We start from the raw sequence: 24,850 nt of genomic DNA, 5'->3' as shown, positions 1-24,850 counted from the left end.
TGAACGGAATTGACAGCGTCTTGAGAAGAGGATGTAAGATGAACATCAACAAAAACAAAGCAAGGATAATGGAATGTAGTCGAATTAAGTAAAACGATGCTGAGGGAATTAGATAGGGAAACGAGACACAAAAAGTAGCACATGAGGTTTGCCAATTGGGAGGCAAAATAACTGATGATAGCCAAGACAGAGAGTGTATAAAATTAGGATTGGAAATGGCAAGGAAAGTGTTTCTGAAGAAGAGAAATTTGTTGCCATAGAATACAAATTTACGTGTTAGGAAGTCATTTCTGAAGGTATTTTTGTCTGGAGTGCAGCCATCTACGGAAGGGAAACACAGACGATAAACAGTTTAGAGAAGAAAAGAATACAGGCTTTTGAAATGTGGTGCTACGGAAGACCTCTGAAGATTAGATGAGTGGATCGCGTAAATAATGAGGAGATACTGAATTTAATTGGGGAGACAAGAAATTTGTGACACAGCTTGACTAAAAGAAGGGATCGGTTGATACGACACATTCTGAGACATCAAGGGATCACCAGTTTGGCATCTGAGGGGGTGGTGGTGGTAGAGTTGGGATGTAAAAATCGTAGAGGGGGACCAAAAGATGAATACAGTAACCAGATTCAGAAGGATGTGGGTTGCAGTAGTTATTCGGAGATGAAGAGGCTTTCACAGGACAGAGCAGCATGGAGAGCTGCATCAAACTAGTCTTCCTATGGAAGACCACAACAACAACAACGTTGCAATGAATTCGGCATATAGCGGTGTTTGACAATATTTCGCTGATATCATCCCAAAATCTGGAATATTTGAGCGGAGATGCTATACGCCATTTTGTTTAACGCATCTGAACTATTGCCTGGAGCTCTAACATGGGAGGCAAAAGTTAGGGTTCTAAATTTAGGTTTATAGTGTGGCTCTCCGTTTCGTTGTCGCAAGTGGAGTCTTACTTCACGGATGTATAAAATTTATACTTCTCTGTCATTTTATGCTTCTGTCAGAAGGACGCGAAGCCCCTACAGCCGCTTTATGGCAAGCCAGGAGAGTAGAAAAATAAATATAGTATTACATCGGCGAACTTTTATTTAGTTACTCGAGCGCTAAATGATTATCTGCTGTGTCCGTCATTCGCTTGTACATGGGCATGTTGGGACACCTACAATGTACAACATATTCGCGAAAGCGGAGTGCTGCCACGGTGGTTCTTAGTAGCGGAATTATATAAATAGATCGATATTTTTACAGTTTGTAGATTCTTCATGCGAGAAACTGCAGCTCATTTAAACCTAAATTATTAACATCTATTGTGATATCACTCTATTCTGTGGAAGAACAGTAGCACACACCAAATGTTGATGGTCTCAGTTTATGGGTACGAGTAACGTACACTTATGGAACATGGGACATTTCATTTTTCCTGCTTTTTTATAACAAATAGAGCAGAGAATAGGAAGACTCAGAACTGTGAATTAACAAACAACTTTCCTCTAACAGCTGTGGGCGTAGCTTTAACCTTTTACATTAATTCATTTATCGAACTCAACTCTATGTAGTGTGTTAAAATTGTTTAAAATAAAAGTAAAAAGCAATATATTTAATAATCGACAAGACAGTAGCAATACCGATAAGACAGTTTCTCTCCATATCTAACAGATTCTCCGTTGACAATAGTTTGAACACTATCATATTCTAGTAAAAGCAAACATTAAAAGCAGTCGTGGGGATGGTAGTATTGCAGTTTTCGTGGTTCCGAAATCCATGTGTCCGCACGGAAATAGTTACCAGTCACACAAACTTCATATTCAAAATTTTGGAGGTCAATACAACACTTTCAAAAATAATTCGAAAATTACGTTATCTACGATCAACGAATCCGCCATGGAGGGAATAATGTGTCAAGGACACCATGGAATTCAAGCCGTAGGTATGACTAAAAGAGGAAAAATATCGTTTCGCTCATTTACTCTCCTATAAAAACAACGATAAACATACTTCGAATCGTGGTACTATCTACTACCAATAACTAATGTCAGGAGTGTAGTTAGTCGTATTTTGCAGCAATAAGATTGTACTTTACGCACTTCACGCAGATATAAAGGGTGTAAACGATAGCTGTTTACAACGTATAACACTGGTGTAGGGGAAGTCGTGATGAACAATATGACAGAGGACTTTTGTAGTCCACGTAGACGGAAAATAACCTCAAATTGTCCTCCAAAAGCCACCTAAGCTACAGCGCATGCGCACCGCACAGATTCTGAATCTAGTCTCGCTCTCTTACACTAGCGACTTAGTCACCTGTTTCGTTAAGGCTACTGTTTTAAACTTTCCCGTGAGGGTAATGAAAGAAAAAAAAGACTTTTGTAAACGTTATACAAAAACTAATTCCGTTAACAACTCTATTTAAACTTAGTCCTTACAAGCACAATAGTTCGTAGTAAGAAGGACAGATAAAAAAATACGATTTAATTGTTAATTTCATTCTGTTAAAGTTTAAAATATTTTGAAGTTAAATTTAGACAAACTTCAATGTTACTTTTTCTAAGTCGAAGAACAAGGGGTTTCTAATACCTCAAGGACGAGGTTTTCTAACCCAGCCTGATAGTTGTGCGTTTTAAAGTGCCGTCTCCGTGATGGGGAGATGCGCCGGCCCCCTACCGAATCCAACCTGCGGATTGACGACGAGCGTCGGCGTGCCGGCCAGCCTGGATATGTTTTCAGGTAGTTTCCAACATCCCATGCGGTGAATGCCGGCCTGATATTCAATTTCCGCGTCAGTTATATCATTCGCAAACATTTAGAAAAGTAGAAAATTTCTGCTAACTTTCACATGACATGCAGACATTTGGGGAGGGGGGAGGGGGTGGCACACACATTCCGTAACGGGGTAGCGGCAGGATGACAATGATGATGATGATGATGATGGTTTGTGGGGCGCTCAACTGCGAGGTCATCAACGCCCGTAGAAAGTCCTAATTATTACATTGTCCAATTTTTCTACACAGTCCAATCTAGCGATTGTCACGAATGATGATGACGATAATGAAATGATGAGGACGACACAAACACCCAGTCCCCGGGCGGGGAAAATTCCCAAACCGGCCGGAAATCGAACCCGGGACCCCGCGGTCCAGAGGCAGCAACGCTATCCACTAGATCACAAGGGGTGGCAACAGGAAGAGGATCTCACTACCCCTTAAATTAACCATGCCAAATCCGTTAATAACCATGCCGATCCTATGCCGATGCAGAATAAAGGTACTAGAAAATGATGGACGATTTCAGCCAAAACTCTTAGGTGGCGAGCATGGGCTGCAATTTAGGTGAATTTTGTACGCCAGTTTGAGGTTGTTCTCCGTCTTTATAGACGATTACTGTCCTGGCTCAATCTGTTCGTCTCGACGTCACCTATACCACTGTGGTAACTTATTAACGGTTATCGTTTATACTCTGCATATCGACTTCTCAGGGCCATCAGCACCTGGCCTTAACTTAACTTAATACCTGAGAGTTTAGTTGCAGTTTTGAACATTAACAATAATCTACATCTATACTTCGAAGACACATTATGGAGTGTGGCGGAGGCTACGCATACCGCTGTCACTCCCACTGTTTTTGGTTCAAATGGCTCTGAGCACTATGGGACTTAACTTCTGAGGTCATCAGTCCCCTAGAACTTAGAACTACTTAAACCTAACTAACCTAAGGACATCACACACATCCATGCCCGAGGCAGGATTCGAACCTGCGACCGTAGCGGTCGCGCGGCTCCAGACTGTAGCGCCTAGAACCGCTCGGCCACTCCGGCCGGCCACTGTTTTTGTTCCAGTGGTGAATGGTCTTCGGGAACAATGGTTGATTGAAAGCACTGTGTGAGTTAGAATATTTCTAATTTTATCTTCACGGTATTTTCGCAAGATTTACGTAGAAAGAAGCGATGTATTGCGATGTATTGATTGAATTAATGTAAAATAATTGGTCTACAATTCTGCTACTGCTAGATAGTTATGTGAGGCACTACACGTGTATAGTAACGCTATGTGACAATTTTTTCCGGTTTGACGTCTGTGGAGCCGCGTTGGACAAAGAAAGCCATTAGGAGAATATCAATGCAAGTATCCCCAAGAGAAACTACAGGAATCCACTAATGTCTCGTCTTGCTCATAGTCTATTCCAACATAACCGTACAGAGATTTGCAAAGAGCAGCAGGAGCGGAAGGTCGACCCAAACTGTACGCATTCGTCTCTCTGAAGCTGGCTTCTAAACAATTCGTGAGCACTTCGTTGACAGAACGAGACCGTCTGGCCAGAAGGCGCTGGGTAGAAAAACACCGACAGCGGGGATACACACCTAATGTAGTCGTGTTTTGCTCTCTGATGAGTCACGATTTAGAGTCTAACCGTGCAACCTGGGGAACCGTATGTGCGAATCATCCCAGTGCTGAGGTGACGAATAATTGTAAGGACTAAAATCAGCACTGACCAACGTATGATCCCTCTCGTTATCCGGAACGGTTCTTTGACGACTCAAGACATACCAAGAAAGTTGTCTGAAACTAAGCACTGTTGTATAATTGTACATTGTCGTTTATTTTCTTTTTATGAACAGCGATGCTCGCCGAGACGTAGTTCAGTTGGAAGACTAGATCCCACAAGCTGAAGCCATGAATAAAATACCACGGTCAGTGTGCTTCGTAGCTTCAGTCCTATTAAACATGCAGAGAATTTTCTAGGAAGACACATTGTAACTATTTCCAAATGTCCGAAGGCTTTTAAGCTGCAAATTGCTTTTCTCGAGAAGCAACATAATGTTTATGAGGGACTTATCAATAATGCCGTTGCCGGCCGCGGTGGTCTCGCGGTTCTAGGCGCGCAGTCCGGAACCGTGCGACTGCTACGGTCGCAGGTTCGAATCCTGCCTCGGGCATGGATGTGTGTGATGTCCTTAGGTTCGTTAGGTTTAAGTAGTTCTAAGTTCTAGGGTACTGATGACCACAGCTGTTAAGTCCCATAGTTCTCAGAGCCATTTGCACCATTTGAATAATGTCGTTAATTTCATGCTACGCAAATACAGAAAAATTCTGTCCGTTCACAGTGACTACTAAAAGTTTTGGAGAAAGTTATTATGGCTTTATCTCTCGTTACTGAGTTATTCTATAGGAGCAAAAATTGTCCTTCCATCTCTTGAGCCATATACAAGAATTACAGAGCATCTCAGGTAATATTATATGACAGTCTGACATCGTTATTGTTTTGATCACTGCACAAAAATTCACAGTTCTAGCCCTGACTTTTGCATGCCGTGTTTTTCATATTTCCGACTGACAAATTTTCTCCTTTTACTCGGCCGCATCGGAAGTCATCTACACTGTATCAGCGTTGTTCCGGCTGGGTTCAAAGCTATGATCGAAACACAAGAGGATTAGCATTTATATTGGGTCCTCTCAATTTTGAAATGCAAATTTCACAATGTAATTAAATGCAAATACATATTCCTTCGGTGCTATGAGCCATACCTTGAATGAAGAAGACAGAGGTGTCACTGCATTAAAAACTGATAAAGCGAAATCTCATCAGATGAAGTAATATTTTTTTCGATTCCTACTATATGCGTTTACGTCAGATGGGTAGTTTATTTTCAGCAAGAAGTGTGCCGTGTACTGGAGGTATTTTAGCAGAGTTGTAGTCATCAGTATGCACTATCTCTTGAGGAGCAAAATTATCCGCATTTACCCATGACGTGATCTGCGACAGGTGGACTACCAAAGTGATGACTGTCATCGTCCTTTGGTTTTTAATGTTTAATATTTTACCGTCATGTACCAACGCTTAAAAAAAAAGCAATTACACTCTAGCCATGAAGTGGATATGGGAGGCGTTAAAACTGATTTTCCTTCATTAATATGCAGTTTGGTGTGTTGAACAACGCTATGGATACAAAAAAAAAAAAAAAATCACATTCACCCTACAGCTGGTCCTAGGGTTTCCACGTCGCAGTACACACTCAAAATAGTGTAATTACATTCACGCTTAGAATGTATGACTGAAAGTGCTGCCATCTTGGGTCTTTACTCAGAGACTTTTGCTACCTATACGAACTATCGACTAAATTGTGTTTGAAAGGTGGCGGTCAAATGCAAAATATTATCAGTCTGTCTATAACTTTAATTATTTAAAGTGGAAATAGTTTACACAAATTCGTTATATTGGTGGACTCATGTAAAATAATGTGTTCTGAAACGTTTACTGCTACTGAAGAGGGTGCATAGCTGCAGAGTTAGGTAAGAATTAAGTCAATTTGCCATCATATTTTTAATCTTGTCCCAATTTTTTATTTTATTTCATCTTGGGAATTATGGTCTGCTGTGGTAACTTATATTAAAACATGTATGATATGTCATACATCTGTGATCATATTCCTGTTGTTGATGATGGTTCAGAACCGAAAACGGTAACAAAATAAAATAACATTATTAAAGACAGCTTAGTGTTATGCATTTTCTAAAATTTGTACATGCTGTTGACCATCGCCTACGCAAGGTATTAAGAATTGAGGATCATAGTCTAGATTGTGCGTATTATTTTATGAAAATGCCTGTCTCTGTTCTACTTAAATCGATATCAAATCCATCCATGCATTACCAGGACCCTCCACGCTATGGTAACATTATCACGTCCTTCCATACGGCTGTCGGTGTTGGGCTATGCTGCTCGCTTTGGAGTGTCATCTCCCATTTTTATAGACATCGGGACTGATACTTTAATAAATATACGCCACTGAGCGTACATTTTTGGTGTGCAGAGCAACTCTAAGCATACAAACAAAAAACGTGTATGATGCTTATTGTTGCTGAACTCACACCTCACCCCTTGGCCCTGGGGTATCCAAGTCGTAGCATACACATGTCCGTCTTCACTACTGTAAAACATATCTCTTCTATTAAGCAAACTGCAGGTGGAGGGGGGGGGGGAGGGGGAGGAGAGGAAAGGGAAGGAATTGATGATATCAGCTGTATTGGGACTTTATGAGGAATCGGCGGGGACAAGTGAAAATATGTGCCGCACCGGGACTCAAGTCCGGGATCTCTTACTTACTGTTTTTTTTTTCGCTCTGACCACTTTTTGTTCGTTTATTTTCTATTTACTTATTTATTTATTTTTGTAACATGAGACGGTCCAACGCTACCAATCAACCGGAAGATGACAAGAAGTGACTGTCAGAGAAGGAGATACTTAATTGTAACCATCAAATTTCATGGTGTGTCACACAAGTGGCAGATAAGAGAGACGGGAATGGAAAACAAGGACAGTGCGGTATCAGGCGCTTCGCGCCCCGGGGGCTTCAAATAACGTGAGGAGACTGTTAGTAGTGCATCGCAGCAGCAGTCACGTTAACCATATCAGGCACATTCAAGCTGAGCGGCCGATCACGCAAAACCCTACGGTGGTGATTGGCGAAATAGGCGTTCAATCACCGCATAACCATTCTGCGCCGACCCACATTCCCAACAGTCACCACCTATCCGCTGTCCCCATCCATGTCCTCTATGCTCGCTAATTTTAAATTCCCGCAGGAGGTCGAACGATATTGTGCTTCCCCCTTGCCCATCGAGGCGAATCAGTTGTATGAATGCGTGGTGTCTCTTCTTTCGGAAATTTCCAATCATTTGGCGGCAAACATCTTATCTATTCTTTCCTATTTGCTTTTTTCTTTTCTAAATTACTAATATTTTCTAATTTATAATCAAGAAATTGAAACATTAGCAAAATCATCGAAACACAGAGAGCAGCATTACTCGCCGCCTTCATACATCACGAGGTAGGAGATATTTATTTGCATGTACCTTGGGCGCTGAGAAAGGCTGACAGCGAAAGTAAATAAAATAAACAGAATCACGTGCATGTAACAAGAACCAACGTACACTTCTTTATATATAGGGTAAGTCATTAACTATTGCCACCTAGAATAACTCCGAACTTATGATAGTAGCTGAAATGTTTGTGAGACAAAAGTTGCTTGGGACAACGGGGACCATAATATGACGTTGGTTTATTGACGCTAGATGGGGTCGCGTCACAGATATGAAGATTAACTTTTTTTTTTAATGAGATGCCATAGTTTGGTACTTACAGGGTGTTTCAAAAATGACCGGAATATTTGAAACGGCAATAAAAACTAAACGAGCAGCGATGGAAATACACCGTTTGTTGCAATATGCTTGTGACAACAGTACATTTTCAGGCAGACAAACTTTCGAAATTACAGTAGTTACAATTGTCAACAACAGATGGCGCTGCGGTCTGGGAAACTCTATAGTACGATATTTTCCACATATCCACCATGCGTAGCAATAATATGGCGTAGTCTCTGAATGAAATTACCCGAAACCTTTGACAACGTGTCTGGCGGACTGGCTTCACATGCAGATGAGATGTACTGCTTCAGCTGTTCAATTGTTTCTGGATTCTGGCGGTGCACCTGGTCTTTCAAGTGTCCCCACAGAAAGAAGTCACAGAGGTTCATGTCTGGCGAATAGGGAGGCCAATCCACGCCGCCTCCTGTATGTTTCGGATAGCCCAAAGCAATCACACGATCATCGAAATATTCATTCAGGAAATTAAAGACGTCGGCCGTGCGATGTGGCCGGGCACCATCTTGCATAAACCACGAGGTGCTCGCAGTGTCGTCTAAGGCAGTTTGTACCGCCACAAATTCACGAAGAATGTCCAGATAGCGTTATGCAGTAATCGTTTCGGATCTGAAAAATGGATCAATGATTCCTTTGGAAGAAATGGCGGCCCAGACCAGTACTTTTTGAGGATGCAGGGACGATGGGACTGCAACATGGGGCTTTTCGGTTCCCCATATGCGCCAGTTCTGTTTATTGACGAAGCCGTCCAGGTAAAAATAAGCTTCGTCAGTAAACCAAATGCTGCCCACATGCATATCGCCGTCATCAATCCTGTGCACTATATCGTTAGCGAATGTCTCTCGTGCAGCAATGGTAGCGGCGCTGAGGGGTTGCCGCGTTTGAATTTTGTATGGATAGAGGTGTAAACTCTGGCGCATGAGACGATACGTGGACGTTGGCGTCATTTGGACCGCAGCTGCAACACGGCGAACGGAAACCCGAGGCCGCTGTTGGATCACCTGCTGCACTAGCTGCGCGTTGCCCTCTGTGGTTGCCGTACGCGGTCGCCCTACCTTTCCACCACGTTCATCCGTCACGTTCCCAGTCCGTTGAAATTTTTCAAACAGATCCTTTATTGTATCGCTTTTCGGTCCTTTGGTTACATTAAACCTCCGTTGAAAACTTCGTCTTGTTGCAACAACACTGTGTTCTAGGCGGTGGAATTCCAACACCAGAAAAATCCTCTGTTCTAAGGAATAAACCATGTTGTCCACAGCACACTTGCACGTTGTGAACAGCACACGCTTACAGCAGAAAGACGACGTGCAGAATGGCGCACCCACAGACTGCGTTGTCTTCTATATCTTTCACATCACTTGCAGCGCCATCTGTTGTTGAAAATTGTAACTACAGTAATTTCGAAAGTTTGTCCGCCTGAAAATGTACTGTTGTCCCAAGCATATCGCAACAAACGGTGTATTTCTATCGCTGCTCGTTTAGTTTTTATTGCCGTTTCAAATATACCGGTCATTTTTGAAACACCCTGTATTTTCTGATAGCGGCTATCGAGACGAATCCAGTGATGTGTAACGTAAGGTCTTTGAAGGTCAACAACGGTAAAAAAGGTGGCATGAACGTCCATTTACAGAAGGTGTTCGAAGTGATGACCATTGGTATCAATGCAGTGCTGCAATCTTCTTATCATTGATTGAGTGGTATTCCTTATCACTTCGGCACTTATCGAAGCATACGCTCTGACAATTCTCTCTCGTATATCGTGCAAATAGTAAATATTCGCCGAATACGGCGTATCCATCTAACGTGCCATTGACATGTAAATACCATTCGATGGTTTCGCAATACAACACTGATAGGAACGGTAAGACTAGTATCGTCGAATCAAGCGAATGTGAATGATGCATTCCTTCGAAGAACAAGTCGATATGCTTCTCAATTACGGAGAATGCCAACGAAATTCAGTGAGACCTAGAGACTTATACGCTGAAAGATATCCTCAACGTAATGACCTTACACGTTGTCCATTTAAATATGTGTATGACAAATTGAGAACAACTGAATCTTTAACGCATCGGAAACATATCAGGAAAAGGAAACTTACTAACGAGGAAACGGAAATTGGTTCTCTTGCCACTGTGGTTCGAGATCCTTGTGTTAGTTCGCGTCCAATCGCAAGGGAATTTGGCAAGAGCCAGAGCAGTGTCGTTCGTGTTCTGCATCGCCGTAAATATCATCATTACCATATCAGTCTCCACCAAGAATTAATTGGTCCGGATTGTATGCGTCGCACTGAATTCTGCCGATGGGCCCAACTTCAGATTCAGAGGGATGACACATTTATTCATTTGATTTTATTTACTGACAAGGCTACATTCAGGAGCCAAGTAAATGTTAATTTGCATAACATGCGTTATTGGGCAACTGAAAATCCATGTTGGCTGCGGCAAGCTGCGCAGCAAAAACCGTGATCGGTGATTGTATGGTGTGGGATTCTAGAGGACAGAATTTTAGGTCCCTATTTCATAGAAGTAAATCTGAATGGCAGGAAGTACACCACATTCCTGCAAGAAACATTAGGTTTGTTATTGGACGAAATACCTTTAGGAATAAGAAACAGAATGTGGTATCAACACGATGGGTGTCCGGCACATTTTTCGCTGATGGCTAGAAATGAATTGCAGAGACAGTTCCAAAATCTTTGGATTGGACGCGGAGGAGATGTGTCGTGGCCGACTCGTTCGACAGACTTGACGCCTCTGGATTTTTTCTTGTGGTGATTCGTAAAAGACATTGTTTATAAAGACGTTCCAACTACACCTGAATTGTCAGACAATATGCTTCGATAAGTGTCGATGTGATAAGGAATACCACTCAATCCATGATAAGAAGATTGCAGCACTGCATTGATACCAATGGTCATCACTTCGAACACCTTCTGTAAATGGACGTTCATGCTGCCTTTTTTTCTAACGAGTTTGTTAGTCAAAGAAAACAAAAGATTATTTATAGGCAAACTCGTTAGAAGCGTAAATATCTGGACTGTTGACATATTTATTTGGTGTAGCTAGTGGTATGAACATATAATAAACTCATTTACAACGTGTAGGATATCGATTCTGCGGGCAGAAACGATTCAAAATTATGAAAATCTTACTGGTTTGAAATTCTGTGAACACGAATCACATTTAATATGGTGTGTTGCAAATGTACTGCCACCCAAGTAATAGTAAGCAGCGATAGAGAAAATTAATGAGGCAGTACACTAAAAAATAGAAAAACAACTAACTGATACATTTTTAAACCTACGAGATCGCGTTGAAAAGTAATGCCTCCGAATTTTTTATGTGAAAACTCTTTAAGCTTTTTAAACAAAACGGACGTTATTAACATTCTGTGTCTTTGTCATTCACGCCTACATATTTAGTTCACAAGCTAGTCATCCAGCGACGAACATATTTCTCCCTACGGAGTCAAAACCTCACCTCTGCTTGCACTGTTTCATTGCTATCAATGTGAAGTCCTCGAAGGCGTTCTTTAAATTTTGGAAACAGGTGAAAATTGGACGAGGCCAAGTCGGGACTGTATGGAGAATGGTCGATGACTGTTAACCCAAGGCGTCGAACTGTTGTAGATGCCGCAGCGGTCGTGTGTGGTCTGGCATTGTCTTGTTGAAGTAGAGGGTGATCGATGTGTGGACGGACTCTTCGCATTCGAAACTCAATTACAGCACGCTGTTTCTCACGCACCGACATAGTTACGTCACACACCTCCATAAAATTCGCATCCCTCTAGCGGGAGAGAGCTGGAAATGTGTAGATGTGAAGAATAAAGACGTAAAATGTTAATAAAGTCTGCTTTATTAAAAAAAAGCTCTAAGGGTTTTCACATAAAAAATTCGGAAGCATTACTTTTCAGCACGACGTCGTAGAAGATCCTGTAGATGATTACAGTTTTATCTTCCAAAAACAAAAATAATACTTGCGGCGTACTGCAGCCACATGCTTAATGACTGAAAGTAGGACGTGATGCGGCAGGCCGTACCCAAAGCTGAAGGCGTTGCACTTGTCGAGGTCCCGGTCGCACTGCGCCTCGCAGTCTGACACCAGCTGTATGGGAGCAGTGCGGCGCACCAGGGAGGCCGGCAGCCGCTGCCCGATCGCCGTGCGCTCGTAGCAGTCTGCAAAAGCACCGCCTCGCTCAGAAAACGAAATTAAAATTCTGGTTATGTACTACATAAGACACAGGAAGGAAGGAAGCAAGGAGTTTTCCAGAATAAATTTTTTATCTGCAGATGTGTATCTGGTGATTTGAAACTTCCTAACTGATTGAAACCGTGTGAGGGCCCAGCTCTCGAAGCTGAGACCTCTTCCTTTCGTCGGCGAGTGATATACCGACTGAGCTGACTAAGCACGACTCGTTCCGCTAGTACCTCTTCTCCTAACTTCCAAGCTTCAGGAGAATATCCATCACAGCCCTAGGTGGAAGCATAAGCGACCAAAGGCACTGCTACTGGGGCATAGCCACCTATGGGGAGCTAACAAACACTTACAAGCGACAACATAGGGGAGCCCCTGCACATCAGCAATACTGACTGGATGCGCCAGCTGCTATCACACCCGACCAGCAGGCAACAGCAGGGAAGCCGGTAATCTAGCACAGTAACGGTATTTTTCATCGGCTTAATTTACAGTCAAACTTATTTTATTATACCTGCAGAGACCAAATCATTTCTTTTTGTTACGGAAAAGCATTATGTTCTTATTTTTCTTAATTTTTGACGAAAGCTTTTTCGACTGTATCACTACAATTTCAAATGGCTCTCAGCACTATGGGACTTAACATCTGAGGTCATCAGTCCCCTAGAACTTAGAACTACTTAAACCTAAGGACATCACACACATCCATGCCCGAGGCAGGATTCGAACCTGCGACCGTAGCAGCAGCGTGGTTCCGGACTGGAGTGCACACATCTACATGGATACTCTGCAAATCACATTTAAGTGCCTGGCAGAGGCCTAGAACCGCTCGGCCAAAAAGGCCGACGTCCATTCTTAATGCCTTTATTGTTTTATTACTTTTATTACTGTTACTTTTATTATTATTATTATTATTGCCTATTGTTATTTTTTATTAATAATACAAATTATTATTATTTGTGTTTGTTACGTAATATTTTTTGCATCTGCTATACCTGGTCAGATGTAGTCCGTTCACTGGAGCATATCTTTCCTGCTCTCAACGCCATTATTACTTTAAATTCAGTTGTACTCAAATGACTTTTTAGTACGCCTCTAGCACTCACGTACATACTTAGAAATATAAGTAACAAGATGTACTCATTTTCCGCTAAACATCAAGAAGTTTTATGCTAAATTACTCACTATGAATTTGGATCAACTTGTAGAAAGATTGCTGCAGATTTTAGGGAACATTCTTTTTCCCAGTATTTTTAATCGCTCTGTACCGCGCATAAACATGAATATTTCTGTAGATTTTTGTGTGCGTGTGTATCAGTACCCTCTTATGGAAGCAGAAGGCAGTCAGTTCGATACACCTATATTAACTTTTCGCCCTTTCTGGTCACACGGGGAAGATCGAACACTTCTTCTTCAACGGCACGAAAACTCCCGCCTTCAGAAAAACTCGCCCCACGGCCAGCATTAATTTGTCTTAAGTGCTTTATAGAAACCAAATTTACGTTGCCTGACGGGGTTTTAACCCCATATTTATTGGAGGAGTTCTTAGAAAGTTCGGTATACTATTCAGATGGCCTGACAGGGATTTTAACCCTATATTTATTGGAAGGGTTTTTGGAAAGTGCGATATGTCTGTAAACGAAATCGTGCGACAAGATTAGAGTAGTGACTTACGGTTTTCTACAATATAAAACTTACGTTAATTATATATCTGTGAGTGGTTTATATTCTCGTGTTTACGTCAGCCCACAATCGAGAAGTTAAATGAGCAACTAGCTTTATATTATTGCAGTTTAAGTGTATGTTAGTGTTTTTCCGTTTACTGTAAATGTAGCGTCGCGTGATGAATTTGTATGTCGACGCTGACAAGTCAACGTGGGAAAAAAACATGTCAGGACTTGTGTGTTTTTCTTCAATGGGCGATTTTTGCGGAGAAGCGAGTGAAATACCTGATGACGCTTTCTCAGTGAGTTACATACAATGCAGTCGGGATAAAAGGATCATGGAAGATGGAAGAAAGACTTATGCCCTTCAGACAGAATTGGAAATGGTGTATTTCGTATTAGATACGTTAAAGGAGGAAATAGACAGTGGAAACTGGGAATGGGTAACAGCTAAATAGCAGAAGGAGAAAACCACAAAATCAAATTTCAAATTCCGTTTAGCAGATTATGTTTGTTACCTGAAATAGGACAAAATCCTTTTGGAACGTAGTAGTTAGTACCAGAATCGTAGGAACGACTTACAGGCTTCGTTGATAGGAAAGTCAAGCAGAAAGAAAACAGTTCTGCTACTAGCTAAGTCACAGAAGGAGTGTAGGCCAAATATTACAGGAAATGCTAGGTGTAGAGTATCGGGTCACAACTATCTTGAAACCTATGCCAAACATAGCCAGCACAAAGAGAATGTAGTGGCTTTGTGTGAAGAATTTCACGTGTCCAATTAATTTGACGGCTGAACCTCCCACAACACTGCCCTTTCCCATCATACAACGCAGGTCACTGCTGGCTTACGTATACGTCATCTTTCTGCGACCTTTATTAATTATTGCTGGTAAACTGTACTACCCACCCACCGTTTGAGTTTGGGTTCATTTGGATGATTCTCCCTCGTGTTGTGATTTTCACAAACTTCATTTTTGTATAGAACATAAGCTTCGAAGTTATTCGCATGAGTAAAAAAAATGGTTCAAATGGCTCTGAGCACTATGGGACTTAACATCAGAGGTCATCAGTCCCCTAGAACTTAGAACTACTTAAACCTAACTATCCTAAGGACATCACACACACCCATGCCCGAGACAGGATTCGAACCTGCGACCGTAGCGGTCGCGCGGTTCCAGACTCAAGCGCCTAGAACCGCTTGGCCACTGCGGCCGCCTCGCATGAGTAATGTTTTCCGTTAAAATAAGACATTTACTGTTTTGAGATAAATAAAATCACCATAAATGATACGCTGTGGCATTTATGCAGTATAAAATAGTAAAAATTGAAGCTTTATAACAGACATGCTTTTACTTAGAAATCGCGTTGTTGAAGCAATTACTGTTTCTCCCAGATTCTCTGCAGAACATCTAGAGTTTATTAAGAAAGAAGGTAGCCTAAGTAGCTTTACGTGTAATTCAATTTAGCAGGTGTTAAAACGCGTTAAATTCTTCAGAAACAGCATTTGCTTTTTACTGATGTTTTTCTACTGATACAGCTTACAAACATACGCTGCTATTCATCCTTCAGTCGATGTAAACAGAAATATTCTTCTTCTCTTCAAAATTCTGCTTGAGTTGTGCCGATTTAAAAAGGCTTTCGAGGAAGCAACCCAGAAATGAACGCAGCTGGTCGTTCACAATAAAGAGCTCTCAGCGGCTCTGCTGCGTGGCGTACGCTTCGCAACGCGCCCTCATCGCAGTATGAAAGAAACCTGCCCGGTCTGCCGGAATCAAGATGAAAACTCCAGAGAATACACGAAAGCGAGCCAGCCCTCACTTCCCTTTCATGGCTTGGACATGATGGCGTAATTAATGGCCATGTAGGCCTTATTTTTATTCATATATTTGCAGTCCATCACCTTGGCAGCTAAAGTGGGCCTTTAGATAACGAGATTCATATTTCAGGAAGTGGTAAATTTTCGTATCGCAGTTGAGATTGGAGCGTGGACCACGCTCTTTTATGCTTGCGTATCTGGAAATGGTTGTTGCCATGAAAGAAGAACTAGTGCTTAGTGGCTGAAAGACGACCCGTATACTGTTTAAAATGAGCATCATTAATTATTAGTCGCATATCCGTATTACGTGTTAAGGCATACACTGTGTGATCAAACGTGGACGGAAACCTAGTATTCTGTCCTTGCTTGCATGGTACAGTCAAGAAACAATTCAGAAAAGAGTACTATGCTTTATAACTACAAACACCACTCCTTCATGCTGTATCCCCTATAAGAGAGTGTTTTGAACACAAAACACGCGTCAATTCGGATTATTCTGCTCCTTCTTTAGGACTCGAGTATGCTCGTACTAAACCATTTTTAGAAAAAAAAATCTCAACTACGCCATCACTATGCAGCAGATAAACCCAATTAGTGTATCTGTATTCATTGCTATGAGATTACTGATATTTCCCTACCATATTTAGCCACATACAAAATGAATATTCTTTCAGCATTAACGACTTCACTGGAAACAACCTATAGAGTCTAGACTATGAGAAAACTATTCAACGCAAAAACATGTTTCCCAGGACTGCTAGTCCATCGAGGTATTCAGATTGTTCGGGAGATTTCGATTTATTAGTTTCCGTATTTACATATAAAGCGCACCCCATAAGCTACCAAACGCAGTGTTCCACTATTAATATTATTATTATTATTATTTACAAACACAGTTGTTAATTAAATTGTTTCGTTATTTTATAAACTGTTATCTGCATAGCCTCGAAACCCAACACCACATTACACTACTTACGTAATTAAAAAACCAACACGGAAAAGAAAGCGGCCTAGAGAAGGCAAGAAACAGGGAGTGACAAGGAATAATGTGACTGAGAAAGGCAAGGAACTCTAATTAAAATCATATGTTACACTAGGGAACCTGGAAATGCTTCGTAATTGCTAAATATGCATGGGAATTGGATAAGCACCTTCACCTCTCTTCTCTCTGTTCATCTCTTTTGCCTCCTCTCTCTATCTCTCTCTCTCTCTCTCTCTCTCTCTCTCTCTCTGTGTGTGTGTGTGTGTGTGTGTGTGTGTGTGTGCGTGTGTGTGTGTGTGCGTGTACATCACCTCCTCTTTTTCTCTGTGTCCACTTCCCGTACCTCAACCTCCTCTCCGTCCTCTTAGCTCTATCTCTGACCTTGAGCCTTGTTTATTATTATTGCAAACGAAACCTTCGTTGGGAATTGAAGTCACTTAAAATAAAAGGGTAAATTGGTTGCGATCACTGGGAAGCGAAGTATGAGATCTCTACAGCTGCTCGATCTGTGAGGATAATAATGACATTGTTTCGAATAGTTTTAATTTGCGAATGGGTAGGATTACAAAGTTTCTGACTATTCAGGTTTCGTAGTAGTGTTCTGACCATAAGAAAGTAAGACATTAGTACACTTTTCCTGATTTCTGTAAACCAATGGCAAAGAATAAAACAAAACAGCACGTTGTTTCGTTTTTAATTTTTGTTTGAAATTGTGTATGTAGTGAGAAAGTATGTATGTGTGGGAAACAATGTGTCTAATAGCTGACATGCCTTGCTGTCCTAGTTGAAACTGACTGCAAGAAAGAAAAAGAAACAGTGCATGTCCACAGTACTGCACAGCATTTTCCGTCTCGCAGACTAAATTAACAGAAAACCCTACATTCTCGACCAAAAAAAAAGTATAGCTTATCCTTCCGAATGTTTATTAATGTATAGTGCAAAAACCTGAATTAAATCGGTCACTAACTCTTCGATATTTTTGCTATGAACGTTTCCCCTTTCTATAGGAATATGTATTCATACATAGGTACATTAAAGAAAAGATAGCCTCTGTCTGTGAGAATGTTAATTAGAGTATCGTGTAGAAATTTGAAGTAAACCGGTCCAGAACATTTCCTGATTTAGCGATTCTTCACGTTTATATATTACATATATCTTGGTATATTACCTATATTAAAAATATACACACGTAAAAAGTTTTGCATCACCTCGGTTCCGAGAATTCCCTAACGTGCACAGAAAATTGGAATAGAGATCAACATAAACATCATTTCCGCCCTTTTTATTGCTCATGAAAACCACACATTGCATGTTGTACCACCATACAGCGAGATCTTCAGGGGTAGCAGTCCAGATTGCTGTACACACCGGTACCAATACCCAGTAGCACGTCCTCTTGCATTGATGCATGCCTGTATTCGTCGTGGCATACTATCCAGAAATTCATCGAGGCACTGTTGGTCCAGACTGCCCCACTCCTCAACAGCGATTCGGCGTAGATCCCTCAGAGTGGTTGGTGGGTCACGTCGTCCATAAACAGCCCTTTTCAATCCATCTCAGGCATGTTCGATACGGTTCATGTCTGGAGAACATTCTGGCCACTCTAGTCGAGCGATGTCGTTATCCTGAAGGAAGTCATGGTGGCGCGAATTACAATCCATGAAGACGAATGCCTCGTCAATATGCTGCCGATATGGTTGCACTATCGGTCGGAGGATGGTATTCACGTATCGTACAGCCGTTACGGTGCCTTCCATGACCGCCAGCGGCGTACGTCGGCCCCATATAATGCCACCCTAAAACAGCAGGGAACCTCCACCTTGCTGCACTGGCTGGACAGAGTGTCTAAGGCGTTCAGCCAGACTGGGTTGCCTCCAAACCCGTCTCTGATGATTGTCTCGTTGAAGGCATTCGCGACACTCATCGGTGAAGAGAACGTGATGGCAATCCCGAGCGGTCCATTCGGCATGTTGTTGGGCCCATCTGTACCGCGCAGCATGGTGTAGTGGTTGCAAAGATGGACCTCGCCATGGACGTCGGGAGTGAAGTTGCGCATCATACAGCCTATTGCGCACAGTTTGAGTCGAAACACGACGTCCTGTGGCTGCACGAAAAGCATTATTCAACATGGTGGCGTTGCTGTCAGGGTTCCTCCGAGCCATAATCCGTAGGTAGCGGTCATCCACTGCAGTAGTAGGCCTAGGGCGGCCTGAGTGAGGAATGTCTTCGACAGTTCCTCCTCCATGTCGGAACAACATCGCTTTAGTTCACTCCGAGACGCCTGGACACTTCCCTTGTTGAGAGCCCTTCCTGGCACAAAGTAACAATGCTGATGCGATGGAACCGCGGTATTGACCGTCTAGGCATGGTTGAATTACAGAAAACACGAGCCGTGTACCTCCTTCCTGCTGGAATGCCTGGAACTGGTCGGCTGTCCGACCCGCTCCGTCTAATAGGTGCTGCTCATGCATGGTTGTTTACATCTTTGGGTGGGTTTAGTAACACCTTTGAACAGTCAAAAGGACTGTTTCTGTGATACAATATCCACAGCCAACGTCTATCTTCAGGAGTTCTGGGAACCGGGGTGATGCAAAACGTTTTTGATGTGCGTATAACCTGTGACTGTCCGAATGTTCATTAGAGTATCGTGAAAATATTTGAAGTAAATTAGTCTACTTTTCGAGATATTTGGTAACAAAGCTAAAGAAAGACTTGTCTTCATACAGGGTGGTCAGAAAGAGGCTGAAAAGCTTGTAAGGGTGTTGCAGGGTAGGCTTTTACACCATTCACTCGGAGACAAATACGGACGTCAACATCATTTCTTTATAATGTCTCCTCTGAACTGCGTCTACAGTGATGCAGTGTTGTTGGACATTGTCGAGCTACAATTATTTCTCTTCCTTTGTGAATATTCGCACAATTTTGAAGCTCTCTCCTGGAATATGGATTTGATAGTCTGTTCAGAGCCTCACCGGCTTCTCTGCGCCGTATACTATACAAATCATGACCTCTTAAACTGTCTTTGGGTCAATGGTGAGCCTTTGAGCGAGGCATCCTGTCAGAACATGTTCGGATGTTCCAGTTTCCCCACAAATGCAACTGTCGTGTTTCTTATATTAAATGTGTAGTGAGAATTAAAATACTGTCCGTGTCTCGTCAGCTCATGGATCATCCCCTTTGAAGGAATTTTCGCATGTTTCGTGAAGTCTGGTACAATGGTACTTTCAGTACTCGTAGTGTCCCAGATGCGTCTCCGTTCTTCTGACATCCTTATTTTTTCTGTCAGTTATTAGTTATTCTATTATTTACCCGATTTCCTCAGATTTCCCTAATATTTGGCACGCCTTCTCCTCATGTGTAGGTTGATAACATGCATCCGGAATATCAGTAGAATCCATCTGGCGACGTTCTCCGATTCCGCCGTAACAGCTCTAGAAACATTCAAAGTCTACTCTCAATAGCGCGCAAGTTCCCCGATCACGCAATATTAGTTGTAGGCGACTTTAATTTACCGAATATACACTCCTGGAAATTGAAATAAGAACACCGTGAATTCATTGTCCCAGGAAGGGGAAACTTTATTGACACATTCCTGGGGTCAGATACATCACATGATCACACTGACAGAACCACAGGCACATAGACACAGGCAACAGAGCATGCACAATGTCGGCACTAGTACAGTGTATATCCACCTTTCGCAGCAATGCAGGCTGCTATTCTCCCATGGAGACGATCGTAGAGATGCTGGATGTAGTCCTGTGGAACGGCTTGCCATGCCATTTCCACCTGGCGCCTCAGTTGGACCAGCGTTCGTGCTGGACGTGCAGACCGCGTGAGACGACGCTTCATCCAGTCCCAAACATGCTCAATGGGGGACAGATCCGGAGGTCTTGCTGGCCAGGGTAGTTGACTTACACCTTCTAGAGCACGTTGGGTGGCACGGGATACATGCGGCCGTGCATTGTCCTGTTGGAACAGCAAGTTCCCTTGCCGGTCTAGGAATGGTAGAACGATGGGTTCGATGACGGTTTGGATGTACCGTGCACTATTCAGTGTCCCCTCGACGATCACCAGTGGTGTACGGCCAGTGTAGGAGATCGCTCCCCACACCATGATGCCGGGTGTTGGCCCTGTGTGCCTCGGTCGTATACAGTCCTGATTGTGGCGCTCACCTGCACGGCGCCAAACACGCATACGACCATCATTGGCACCAAGGCAGAAGCGACTCTCATCGCTGAAGACGACACGTCTCCATTCGTCCCTCCATTCACGCCTGTCGCGACACCACTGAAGGCGGGCTGCACGATGTTGGGGCGTGAGCGGAAGACGGCCTAACGGTGTGCGGGACCGTAGCCCAGCTTCATGGAGACGGTTGCGAATGGTCCTCGCCGATACCCCAGGAGCAACAGTGTCCCTAATTTGCTGGGAAGTGGCGGTGCGGTCCCCTACGGCACTGCGTAGGATCCTACGGTCTTGGCGTGCATCCGTGCGTCGCTGCGGTCCGGTCCCAGGTCGACGGGCACGTGCACCTTCCGCCGACCACTGGCGACAACATCGATGTACTGTGGAGACCTCACGCCCCACGTGTTGAGCAATTCGGCGGTACGTCCACCCGGTCTCCCGCATGTCCACTATACGCCCTCGCTCAAAGTCCGTCAACTGCACATACGGTTCACGTCCACGCTGTCGCGGCATGCTACCAGTGTTAAAGACTGCGATGGAGCTCCGTATGCCACGGCAAACTGGCTGACACTGACGGCGGCGGTGCACAAATGCTGCGCAGCTAGCGCCATTCGACGGCCAACACCGCGGTTCCTGGTGTGTCCGCCGTGCCGTGCGTGTGATCATTGCTTGTACAGCCCTCTCGCAGTGTCCGGAGCAAGTATGGTGGGTCTGACACACCGGTGTCAATGTGTTCTTTTTTCCATTTCCAGGAGTGTAGATTGGGGACGACTAGGGATTCATTGTAGATGGTATGGAGCGACAGTCATGCGAAGAAGTTATGAACACATTTTCCGGAAACAGTCTTGAGCAGCTAGTTCGATAATCCAAACGCAACTGAAATGTTTTAGACCTTGCATCTACAAAGAGGCCTGACCTTATCGACAGTGTCAGTACAGAGACAAGGATTAGTGATCATGAAGTCATCACATCGACGATGATTTGTAAAGCTAATAAGTCAATCAAGAAGATTAGGAGAGATTTTATGTTTTAAAAAGCATATAAGCATCCCACTTATACAATGAATAGACATCATTAAGTTCCCAAATGCTGAAAGAAGATAAATTATTGGCAAAGTTTAAACTGATCGCAAATCACGCTCTGGAGAAATATGTGGCTAGTAAGTGGATTAAGGTCGGAAAAGACCCACCTTGTCTTTATAACAAAATCCAGAAAAGGCTGAGGAAGCAGATACTTTTGCATCGGTTCAAACAAGAACGCGGAAATGACGACAAGCAAAACTAATAGAAATTTGTACGTCTATAAAAATATCGATGCATGAATCATACAACAACATCCATCGTCATATGTTACAGAAAGATCTTCCCGCGACCCCGAGAAAATTCTGGTTTTACGTAAAATAATTAAACGTATCGACCAGTCTATTGCGGCAACAGCAGGCAGCAAAAGGAAAGTGGAAGTTTTAAAATTCGCTTTTAAAAAAATCATTCGTGCCGGAGGATACTACAGTCATACCGTCATTTGACCGTGGCACAAATTCCCATATGGAGGACACAGAAATAGACATCCCTGGCTTCGAGAGTGCGTCCTAACATCACATAGATGTTCGGGCTCACATGCGGTTCCTCTTCGTCGAAACGTCTTGACCCAAACTCGTCTAGGGGTCGAACCGCGCGTGTCGCATTACACGCCCTAAATTAGACACTTGTGACCCTTTGGTTAAATTGTCTGGCTAATGGCAAGTTTGCGAAATTGTATGAAACAAAGTTAATGTAACATATAATAACAGTAATAATAAAATTAATGACCCATAAATAATATAGGCCACACAGTTGCGATTTGGATAGAATAATGTTTATTCGGAAAGAAAACTAATAGCGAAAGTGGTCGTATTTAGAATTACTATTACACTCGAGCGCATATCCATTTGACACAGTTCGATCATTCACAATCTCGTAAGTCCGATACTCAACACGAATACTTAAGAGTTCACACCAGGGCCGTGGCTGCTCACCGCTGAGAGACTAAGTCCCGCGATACCACAGAACGCGAAATTTTCTAAGTCATTTCACTTCCTAGCTGCCTAAAGACCGACTGTCCGCTTTCGCGTCTCAATCCGAACTGTACTCTCTGGTGTCTCCAGCCGAACTGTCCGCTTTCCGCTTTCGCGTCTGCACCAGCACACCCCTCTGCCCGTCCACGGCCGCGTTTCCCGCGCGCCGAATATCCTCGCTCAACTGGCTAGGGCAGTTCTCTTTCGTGAAGCCGTCCATTTGATTGGCTACAGCTTATTCCACATTATTTTACATTTTAACATATTTCAATAATCAAAGCTTGACCACTTTCACGTTCTAAATGAAGTAACAATAATATCCATTACATAATAACCGTTAAATTCTTTTACATAGAACCAACAGAATTTCCTTCTTAGCTTTGAATGCCACGGCCAGTAGCCTTGCACCAATGTGCTTTCTGATAAATAAATAAAGAACAAAAGTAACTATTATGCACTAAAATTAACAATTATTCTATTGTCTAATGATTCAATAAGGTGCCATGCTGTCATCGTTCTATGTGTTTTGTGTTTAGGAAACGATGATCTGATGCTTAACTGGAAATACTGGTAGTTTATATTTACTATATCTTTTATACAAATAAAGTTACAGAGTTGATATTCACAAAATTTGTCATTTTAATGATGCTCTTCTATAAGGAACGTCGATCGCTAAGATCGACCAAAGCGTTCAGATTTTAGCATTCAGATCTTTGTTACAAAACGCGTTAATTTCACTTTAACAGTAAATCCTAGCCTATTATATATATATGATCAATATTAAAGTTTTATTGGGATCACCATGAAAATTTATGGAGGACAGCATATTAAAATTACTGTGGTTTCATTCCCTGTATTACTGCAGAATTAAATAGTTTCCATAAATGTTTCCCTTTATGACCAATCTTAGGTCTGCCATATTTAACACTGCTACGTCTCCGTGGCCACAAAAAGCCTTCTACTGGGTTTCCCTATGACGTAGGTTCTCGTCTGTCTCACTCGCACACAACAGCGCTTAGGCCTCAATAGACAATAGACAGCTGTGAGTTTCCCCATCTCGTGGTGAATCTGCACCCTTTGAGGCACATGGTCCTGGACGACAGGGTTCGTTTCACAATTCCTGTAGGCTGACCATATATTTAAAAGAGAGCGCAATCCTCGTTAACTCACAAGATACAACTGAAAGAGTTGAAAATAAATAAGTAACCAGGGACGGATGTGAAACGTCACTTCAGTTTTACAGAGATTACTCTGCGGCACTGGCACGGTACTCGGCTTGTATTTATAGCGAATCTCTCGCCCGCGCGAAGTCCCAAACGAATGGAAAAAACAAAAACAAAAAAGCGCAGGTGACTCCAGTATATAAGAAAGGTAAAAGAACGGACACGCAAAACTACAGACCAATATTCCTAAAACCGTTCTGCTGCAGCATTCTTGATCACATTCTAAGTTCGAGTATACCAAATTTCCTTGAGTCAGAAAAGCACCTGAGCACATATCAGCACGGATTAAGAAAGTATCTCTCTTGCGAAACTCAGCTTCCACCTTTCTCATACGAAATCCTGGATCGAGGGCAACAGGCAGATCCCATGTTTCTAAACTTCAATAAGGCCTTTGACACAGTGCCCCACTGCATGTTGTTGTTGTTGTCTTCAGTCCTGAGACTGGTTTGATGCAGCTCTCCATGCTACTCTATCCTGTGCAAGCTTCTTCATCTCCCAGTACTTACTGCAACCTACATCCTTCTGAATCTGTTTATTGTATTCATCTCTTGGTCTCCCTCTACGATTTTTACCCTCC

At 42.7% G+C, this 24,850-nt stretch overlaps 1 protein-coding gene across 1 annotated transcript in view; it reads right to left on the bottom strand.

Moving 5' to 3' along the window:
• LOC126469995 (uncharacterized) overlaps nt 1-24,850 on the bottom strand; it is a 501,305-nt gene that overhangs the window by 440,028 nt on the left and 36,427 nt on the right. The window contains exon 2 of the mRNA XM_050097449.1: nt 12,196-12,331. Within this exon, the coding sequence (XP_049953406.1) occupies nt 12,196-12,331 (136 nt within the window). The remainder of the gene's footprint in view (nt 1-12,195; nt 12,332-24,850) is intronic.

This window comes from Schistocerca serialis, chromosome 3, assembly GCF_023864345.2.
Source record: "Schistocerca serialis cubense isolate TAMUIC-IGC-003099 chromosome 3, iqSchSeri2.2, whole genome shotgun sequence".
Taxonomy (NCBI): Eukaryota; Metazoa; Arthropoda; class Insecta; order Orthoptera; family Acrididae; genus Schistocerca; species Schistocerca serialis.
This window is presented reverse-complemented; position numbering and strand designations above follow the sequence as displayed.